Source organism: Palaemon carinicauda, chromosome 14, assembly GCF_036898095.1.
Source record: "Palaemon carinicauda isolate YSFRI2023 chromosome 14, ASM3689809v2, whole genome shotgun sequence".
In the NCBI taxonomy this organism is placed as follows: Eukaryota; Metazoa; Arthropoda; class Malacostraca; order Decapoda; family Palaemonidae; genus Palaemon; species Palaemon carinicauda.
The window spans coordinates 139277887-139287886 of NC_090738.1; the positions used below are offsets into that span (position 1 = coordinate 139277887).

Sequence of the window (10000 nt, forward strand, 5' to 3'; positions counted from 1 at the left end):
CTCAATCTAGTTAAAGTAATAAATTCAGAAGTAGGAATACCATAGTAAGTTGAAAGAAAGGTTCTTTATTGTGTTCATGAAAAATGATATCCAAAACTAAGTCCAATGGTATATTTACAAAGAGAGTAGTTACTTCCACGATTTTAGTTTTTCCCTGTTATATATCCCAGAGTCTTTAGTCTATAATTAAAATCAAAGGAACGCAAAATATGGGTTTCAGAAAACTTAACTAAAAATTATCAAGGTCAATCACTTTGCAAAAACTTACTGTGGTGTTCCACCGGTTACGGGAATTGGACTAAGGAGTCACTAGCCTTTATGTATTTTAGGGAACCAAAGAAATAGCTGAAGGAGGGAAGGCTACAGGGTATTTGAATAAGATGTGATTTTCTGGTTTCTGGATTTGTCAACTTATCAGCAATATGATTTACTATATCTCTTAATTTTACCTGTAATCCAAATAGTATGATTTAACAATAACTGATAATTTAGGGAGTCAGAAGGACTGTAGGTTTCATTGTAATTCTTTCTCAATATAAATTTACAAATAGGCTGAAATCCTCCCCCAACGACACCCATGTTATTGTAGTAAATTTAGCCCCAAAATGAACAATTCTAAAAAAAATGGCAATAGTTACTTATATTATTGGACCTCCAATATAAGATATGACAAAATTGGACTACAGGAGTACTCTAATTTACATAAATTCCAAATGGTCACCAGTGAGCCCTTAGGGTGCCGATATCTCATAATCAATAAGTTTTATGCCTGATGAATGTATTACAACCAGATACTAAAGTGAACCCTGGAATCCAAATATGCCATAAGAATTTGCCGATGGCGTCATTTGTGTCAGAAACGATGTCATCCCTGACGTCATTTATGCATGTTATAATAATAAAAAGTCCTTGCTTACAATGTGATGTTTACATATATTACTTTGAATGGATATCGTCATTGACATTGGTGGCAATGGCCCCCTTAACAGTAAATGGTGTTCCTTTGCATCCTGTGTATGATACTGAACACTGCATGTTTTTTTTCTGACAGCTGCAACGTTGTGTGTCACAATCCCCCATGCATTAGCAACGGATTACTTGAGGTCAAAGTCCATCATCGACAGAAAAGGTATAGATAATCCACCTGGATGCTGACCCTTACATATGACTTGTATAGCTCTAGGCCAGGGGTGGGCAAATTTTTCAGTGTAAGGGCCACATTAAAAAAAATAAAATTTTACTGGGCCGCATAGTATATTTTCCAGTATAATTGATATCTACAATAGCCAAAATATATTGTTTTCAAACTGAAAATGCAATAATTTATTAGCATTTTAAAGTACTGTAGACTAGAGGATTCCCATGAAACGCATTTATTTAGAAAAACAATTTATTTAAAAAAAAAAAAAAAAGCAAAGTAACTCTGTTTAAGAAATAGAAAAATAATATATTTTTATTAATCAATAATTTGGAGTAGAAGTTCAAGGTAAACCTATAAATTAAATCCAAAAAGACATATTTTATATATTTAGGGAAAAACTTCACATGAAGCATATTTGCTTGAAAACAAAGTAACTCAATTTAAAGACAAGAAATATTTGTATTGATATTTTAAAGCAGTAACTTCACATGAAACATAAACATTTATTAGACAAGCAAAGTAGCTCAGCAACTGAGCAACAGAAGTATCAAAATGACTCAGTGAGAATGATGCAATTGACTGCAATCATTTACCAGTTTGTTGAAATTAGGTGTCAAGTTGCTTGTACTGATTCTTAACACTGACTGAAGATTCGAGTCTGTGAGAAGTGACCTGTTCTTTGACTTGTTAACTTTCAATATAGAAAAAGTTTGCTCACATATGTAAGTTGATGCAAATATCACAAACATCTTTCTTGCAAAATTTTTCAGATTTATAAACTTTTCTGAGTGAAGAGATGCATAAAACTCGACCAGTGGTTTATTTTCAAAGAGCCTCTTTAAAGAGTTGTCGGCTTGCAAATCAATCAGTTCTACCTGCAGTTCTTCAGCAGCTGTTTCAACGTCACAGGCAAAAGGTGAGCTGAGCAAATCAAACTGCCATTCAATTGCCTTGAAATCGGCAAATCTTCTGATAAATTCATCTCTTAGAACCGTCAACTGGTAACTGTATTTGTCTGATAGTGCTTGTGTAACAGTTCGTGTTTTCAACAGAGGAAAATGAACAAAGTTTTGCTCTTTAAGCTGCTTGGAAAAAAGTTGAAGTTTCAATTGAAATGCTTTCACTTCCACTCACAATTCTTGTGCAAATAAACCTTTGCCTTATAGTTTTGTGTTTAACTCATTCAGCTTTTGCATAATGTCCACAGCAAATGCAAAATCACAAACCCATTCATCCCAAATCACAAACCCATTCGTCACGCTCCATTTCCCTTGAAAAGTCACAAGAAATGTCTTTCATATTAAAAAACAAGACAACCTCTTCTTTAACGTCCCACATCCTCTTCAATACTTTCCCCATACTTAACCATCGGATATTTGTGTGGTACAGCACATTAGTAAAATCAGCCTCGATGTCTTCCAAGAAGCTTCGGAATTGCCTGTGATTCAGTCCCCGTGCTCTTATTAAGTTCACTGCACGCACCACTGGATCCATAACGTGTTTGAGTTTAAAAGATGATCTACAGAGGCTTTCTTGATGTATGATGCAGTGAAAAGACAACACACTGTGCGATGGAAAATCTTCTTTGATTTTATCATTCATCAAGGTCACAAGGCCACAGTGTTTACCTATGAGTGAAGGAGCACCATCAGTTGTAATACTTGCCAATTTATCCAGGCTTAATCTAGACCTGATTAGACTGTTAATGACACTATTGTATAAATCTTTTCCAGTAACAGTGTCTTTGAGAGACTCCATAGATAACAATTCCTCTGTAATTTCGAAGTTTTCGTCAATTCCTCTGATATAAATGAGTACATGGGCAGTATCCTGAATGTCATTACTCTCATCTAAAGCAATAGAAAACCACTGAAAACTAACACTGGCTGTTAACACCTGATCTTGAATATTCATTGCAATTGCATCTATGTGACGAACAATAGTTCTTCGTGACAGAGATATAGCTTCCACTTTAGATATGACTTCAGGACACACAACACTGACAGCATCAACCATGCAATCTTTAATAAATTCTGCTTCTGCAAACGACTTATTTTGTTTTGCAATTTTATTTGCCAATACAAAACTTGCCTTTGTTGCATTCCTTTGTAAAGATGAAGTTTTTTCAAACACATTTTGTTGTTTCTTCAAACTTCATCAGATCAGTTGCCTTCTTTTGCAGTTCTTGCTTTGATAAATTGCTTCCAAAGTTGGTGTGCTTGGTTTGAAAGTGCCGTTTCAAATTGTATTCCTTGAAAACAGCAACTGTATCATGACAAATCAAACATACAGCTTTAACTCCGACGTCAGTAAAGAAATACCTTTCAGTCCACTCTTTGTTAAATACTCTGCATTCGTCTTCAATTTTTCGTTTTTTAGAAGGCTTCGAATCTCTCCTTTTTGGTAAAGTTTGAAAGATAGTAAAAGCTGTGCTGAAATAAAACGTCCAACGTCTTCTTTCTCTGGAATCTGCCAGGACACTGAAATGATTGAATATAAGGCAATAAACTCGTTGGCGCGGTAACAAAGTTACAACGTGACCAAAACGTTTTGTACACTATCAAGATTTAATCCCACTGGCCACTGGTAGCAAACGTGTCCGATACACGCTTCACTCACGCATATGCCCATCCCAGATGCTGAACTGCATCTTTATTCAACGATGGCCAATTATAGATTAAAAAATGAATAAATAAAATAGAATAAGAAAATTAAAAATCATGAAAAAATCTATTTCCGTCTGGTTGAAAAATATAATGAGTGAGACAGGATGCAAATAAAATAGAGGAAAAAATGCAAGATAGAGAGACAGAGATAAAAAAGCAGAGAGAAAGAGATAAAGAAGAGGACAGGCAAGAGAATAGCCCTTTTGTCCGTAACAAAAGGGCAGGGAAAGAAATAGAGCGAGCGAGAACAAATTTCCGATTACTTACATTCAAATTTTAAAATACTGGTTATAAAATCCTTTTGGACAATTGATATCCAATATTTGGAGGGCCGCATGAATTCCATTGGAGGGCCGCATGAATTCCATTGGAGGGGCCGCATGCGGCCCTCGGGCCGTAGTTTGCCCACCTCTGCTCTAGGCCATCCTGATCTACTTGTATGAAGGAGCAAAGAAATCTTCAAGAGAAAATCTTAGTAGGTAGCAAGCTCGTTGATGATTAAATCAGACCTTTTCGGGAAAAGTAATGGCATTCTTTTCTCCAGACACCTGTTGTAGTAATGAATGACTACCTTATCTTTGGGGACACCACAAGCTGATACTATTCTACGGAATGTCCCACGGTATTCTAAGGTAGAGAGTCTTCGGTCTATATTGTCGGCAATGTATTAGCCATAGTAACCTGATACTGTGTATGTCACTTCACTTGAATTGGGTTTTGGAGAAGCACAAAACCTCATCATGTGATAAATCATGTTTTATGCATATGGTGCCTTGTTTACTCACTACTCCTCTACAGCTTCGCTATCCACTTTTGTAGTGCCATAAAATTCATGGAGCATCTGTACAACTGCTTTGGTTTGCCATTTATGTTCATGATAACAACCTGCTCTTCAAAATTTTCATATGGCCTAACATGCATAGATGTTAGAGAATATGAGTCTTCACATAACTTTGACATTCTATTTACAAGTTCAGTGACTGTTATTTGCTCATTGTTATTTTCCTGCAGCTTAGTGATAACCAGTAGTAATGCTTCACATGGAAAGTCTTTCTTCCTCACCAGCTAAGTTGGTACACTATCAGTGTCACTTCTATAATGGGGTGGTATATGTTTCATTGTCCTAAAGTATACACTGCAAACTGTGGTATATGGAGTCTGTAGCTGGAAGATCCATGCAAGATGCCAGGCATCTCTGAAATTTTTGTGATCAAGTATCATTGGAGGGCCTTTGATTGCGTGCTTTAATAGTCGACCATTGAAAATTTCATGTTCGAACTGGGTAAGTATCGACAGAGTTGGTGTGTGCTGGCATCCCACTAAAGAAACAGTGTTCTTTAAAGTTAAATACTGATAAAGTACAACGTCGATTTGGTGGCCCATGCTCTTCCTGAAACTTTTGTTTTAAAGAGAACTATATAGATATCTTGAAAAATTCTAACTTGCACTCAGAGTGGCATTTCTGCCCACCATCACGTTGATAACGACTCATTTAAATTCTGCTGCCACCCTCGTTTTATGGGCACCCTTTTCAGTCAAAGTAAATGTTTTTTCCGCCGTCATCATGGAAATGGAAATGAAAGCTTTATCGATACTTATGATATTGTTAATTAATTCTGATAACATATATAGAGTCATTGGGGTCACTTTCCTATCTTTTCATGATAAATTTATGGGGTATAAAACACTTGAAAAACAAATCGTAATGCCTGTGAAAATATCAAAATTAAATAAAAACACAATATGATATATCATGCAATAATAAGTACATAAATACAAAGACACAGACTGGAAGAAAGTAAAAAAATAACATTGCACGGGCAGCCAGTCACGTCACCTCTCGTACATAACAACCATAGAAAAACCTCTAAAAATCTACAAGGAAGGAACGTGCCATACACCTAAGGAAGGGTAAACGCCCCAAAAATCCCAATATACTGTAGGAGAAGAGAGGAAAAAAAAGAGGAACAAAAAGTATAAGGTGGAGGGTGGCAGACCACTAGGAGATGCAAAGATGCAAAAGGAGAAAAATATAAGAAGAATCAAGAAAGACAAATCACTAAAATCAGAAGTTAACAAAAATAGTACTTACATCCAAATATAGCTAGAAAAGAACTTCGAGGACCAAAATAGGGGTAATAACAAAGTACAGAGGAAAACCCCGACCCACGAGCTTCTCGGGCCGAAAAATCTGCTTTGTTTACTGATAATGGATGGAATTTTCTGTGTGGCGAATATTTCACGATCTGGTACTGTAAGGGATCATAACAGAGATGGCAGGATATTTGTAAGGAGATTTTTCAATTGGATTACCAAGGTAACCCCGATTTAAGTTGAGACGAGTTTTTTGTATTGGCCGATAGCTCAAATGGGACATGGTGGTTATTTTGAGTTTATGAAAATTGAGGTACTTAAGGTAGTCGGAGTTTGTCTTATTTTATATTAGCAAACTCAAAATGGCACTCTAAACAATATCCAGCAATAAAAACTACTAAAGTAATTTGTCTGAGGTCAAACTGTTATTCTCCTGGACTATATAAAAGTTAGCTACTAATACTCGTAGTGGAAAGCCCATTGAGGACATGTTTGAGTTTTTCGAAGGTATCTGCATCACTGATAAGTTTGTGAGCTTTGAAAACCTAATACTAATTGTGTGTGTTCGTCACTACAGCAGACCCTACTCTATCTGCTTTCATTATTTTTATCGTCATTATATTTCTGCAATCTGGTAAGACCAATGATATACCTAAAGAGTAGAAGAGGATTTTCATATTATTTACCTGACATAATAAAGGGAAATATTTCAGTATACTGAGGTCTTTGTTAGAGATATTGTTAAATAACAATTTTTTAAAAAAATAGAATAAAAAAGGAAATCTTTCTTTGGACCTACAACAAAAATTCAAATACAACCATGAACCTCTTCTACTGCAGGTTTCAGAGGGAACGAAAGGACGTTTTTGGGCAATAACTTTGTAACACCTGTATCAGTACGAAATTTTGCTTTACTGTATTACAGCCTGTTCAGTAATTGACAAGAGTATCATGAATCACTATTTGTATAGAATAAAGACACTTGCTCTTATACTCTGAGGCAAAAATTCACTATAGTCATAAATTGAGAAAAACAGAATAGTAACACAAAGCTCCGCCTACCTCCTCCATTCGCCTCGACCACAACCTTTTCTCCTTTCAGCTCCAAAGATAGTAAAGGAAATAAAGGAGAGTCTACCTATTAAAAACCAGCATGAATGATCAGCACCATATATTACAGACGTGCCTTACTGATTAGCTAAAACACTTTACGTGGTTTTGGTATTTAAAAGGTTCGTATGTTACTATAAAAGTTATCAAATAAGTGGTCTATTATTATTCATAAAGTGATTTTCTATATATTTATGATAAATCATATTGATCCCTAGACTACCTATATTCTTTTTCCTACTTATTTAGCTTGTTGATTGCTCACTTATAAAATGCTACTTAATGTTAGGGTGTGTATTTGATGTACGTATGATATTACAAATATAAATTACAAAATATGTGAAAGCCATGCATCCAAAATAGAACCTGTGCCTCAGACTAAACTGGGAGGGGAGAAGAATAGTGGTAAGTTGTCTAATATTTTCTTAGGCTTGCTAACAGTAAAAATTTTTCTCATACCATATAGAGATATAATCAGAAAAGATGCTCTAATTTTACTGCATCTAATATGATTTTTGTTTCTAGAGGTATGAGTTTGCGCTTACATTAGTAAAATAATGGCCTCTCGAATTGACTTTAGCCACAAATAAGCCCTGTCTCAATGTATAATCTCGGACTTTAATAAAGTACACATGATCTGCGAGTTATAATCCTAAATACATTCAAGAATACAACCATATCTGCACTTTGCATCGATAAATGCGAGGAAAAAATGCACCATAAAATGATAGTTTATGCTTGAAAGCCAATATATTCAACATATGCTTCTTGTTTTACATATGGCAACGACATTGCTACAATTTTTTTTGAAGACTTGAGTTGGCATTACTAAATTGTTAGATCAAAAACTCCCCTAAGAAGGATGAAAATATAACATAATCATGAGCTCAAATTAAAATAGAAAAGTCATGTATAAATTTTTTTTTCATGCTAAATTTGGTTGTATTAATGGTGTAGCATATGTTTGTATCATTCCTTATAAAAAAAACACAAGTCATAGGTTGAAAAGAATGCTGGCTAAATTATCCAATCTGACAACAACGACTAGATTGATTGATGATTTTAGATCACCTTGCTATAACTATAGCTAGACATAGGTCATATACATGGAGGAACAGGATGATGATGAGGTAGCAGCAACTTGACGAGTGTGGCAGGAGTCTGAAGCCCGGCCGAGGCTCCGCAAAGCAGGCATAGTCGACCATACCTGGTTCCTCTTTGGTCCTTGAGAATTTTATCTTTCCTTATTGAAGCCCCAGATGGCACTGATATATTCTAAGCAAATAGCAGTAGATAAGCGCACAATATATCAGGGATATCTGTTGCGGAAACACCATATTTACTCCACTGGTTCTGGGGCCACTTGTTGACTCAAGACCACCCTTTATAGATTATTGCAATCTCTTCTGTCTTGTGACACAGTCATCCAATCTCTAGGGTTCAAACCCTCCTGCCATAAAGCATCCTCTAAACACCTCCTCCAATCTTTTCTTGGTCGTCCAGAAGGTCTACGTTCATCAACATGTGCCAAGAAGACTCTTTATGATATTTTTTTGCTCCTCCATTCTTGCAACATGTCCTGCCCCTTGTATTCTTCTTCCCTTAACAAATTGACTTATCTGTGGTTGTTTTGTCCATTCTCTCAACCCCCAGTTATGTCTCGTCCATTTTGTCTTTCTTGGTCATATACTGGTCCCACTATGTTTTTTAATACTTTATTCTAAAAAATGTTCAGTCTATTTTCTTGCTCTTTTGCCAATGACCATGCTTCACATCCATAGACCCGAATGGGTCTTATTATTGCACTCTCAATTTTGTCTTTTCTGATATTGATCTTCATTTGAGAAGTGTTAAACTATAGAGACACTAGTTGGCAGATCCAATTCTTTCGTTTATTTCTGCTTTCATATCTCCACCCTAGCTATTTTCATCCTAAAATATTTAAAGCCTACTACCACCTCAATTTTCATACCATCGATGTTGACATTTCCATTCTTCTCTTGTATTCTAGCTATTTCCATGACTTTTGTCTTTTCTTGATTTATTTCTAGCCTTATTCTTTCTGCTGTTCCTCTGAAGATATTGGTTAATCTCTCTATATCTGTCAGATCTTCCATCACTATATCTATATCATCTGCATAGCCTAGGCAGTTAACGGTCACTTCCCTATACTTTATGCCCTCTGGTCTACCTGTGATCGTCTTGTTACTTTTCCATCATGGTATTGAACAACATGGGTGACAATATACATCCCTGCTTCAGCCCGGTCTTCATATCTATTGGTGATGATAGCTTTTTTTCCATATCTTACAGAGCATTTTGTATTTCTGTAACTGGCTTGAGTCCTTCTGATTAATTCATATGGTATACCCATTCCCTTCATGATGCTCCACACTGATGGTCGGTGAATGCTGCCATATGCTTGTTTAAAATCAACGAAGAGATGTACTTGATATTTATTGTTCCCATTAATTTTCAATGATCTGTCGTATAGTGAAAAGCTGGTCTGCTGTTGACACTCCCCAATAATGTTCTCTGCATATGGTCTCATTTTTCAGGTATAATGATGGTCAAAGTCTGGTAAGCAGTAACAAGTAGATTTATTCCTCTATAATTACTATATATTAGTTTATCCCGTTTCTTATGTAGTCGTATCATTATCTCTTCCTCCCATCTATCTGGTGTTATTTCCCCCTTCCTTATTATTGTTATGAGGTCATGCAGCTTTTTCTCAAGGATATCCCAACCATATTTTCATATTTCACCTGGAATGTTGTCTATTCTTGGGCTTTTATCATGCTTTAAACTGTTAATTGCACTTCTCACATCATACCTTGTCAGAGCTTCCTTTTCTAATTCAGGATCAAAGAAGATTGGTGGTTCTATTGGGTTATCAGGTTCTGGGCGATATATCAATTCCTCAAAATATGTCCTCCATCTTTCCATTACCCTCATTTCCATCTGTTATTATTACCCTATTTTCTTCCTA

General features: G+C 35.8%; 1 protein-coding gene across 1 annotated transcript; it reads right to left on the reverse strand.

Annotated features, from left to right (window-relative positions):
* Positions 1 to 284: 284 nt before the first annotated feature.
* On the reverse strand, positions 285 to 9128 carry LOC137653061 (general transcription factor II-I repeat domain-containing protein 2-like). The gene is made up of 4 exons (XM_068386456.1): positions 8984 to 9128; positions 2390 to 3180; positions 2017 to 2223; positions 285 to 449 (listed from the first exon to the last, which is right to left on the reverse strand). The coding sequence occupies exons 1-4, from the start codon at positions 9126 to 9128 to the stop codon at positions 285 to 287; spliced, it is 1308 nt and encodes a 435-aa protein (XP_068242557.1).
* Positions 9129 to 10000: the final 872 nt, after the last annotated feature.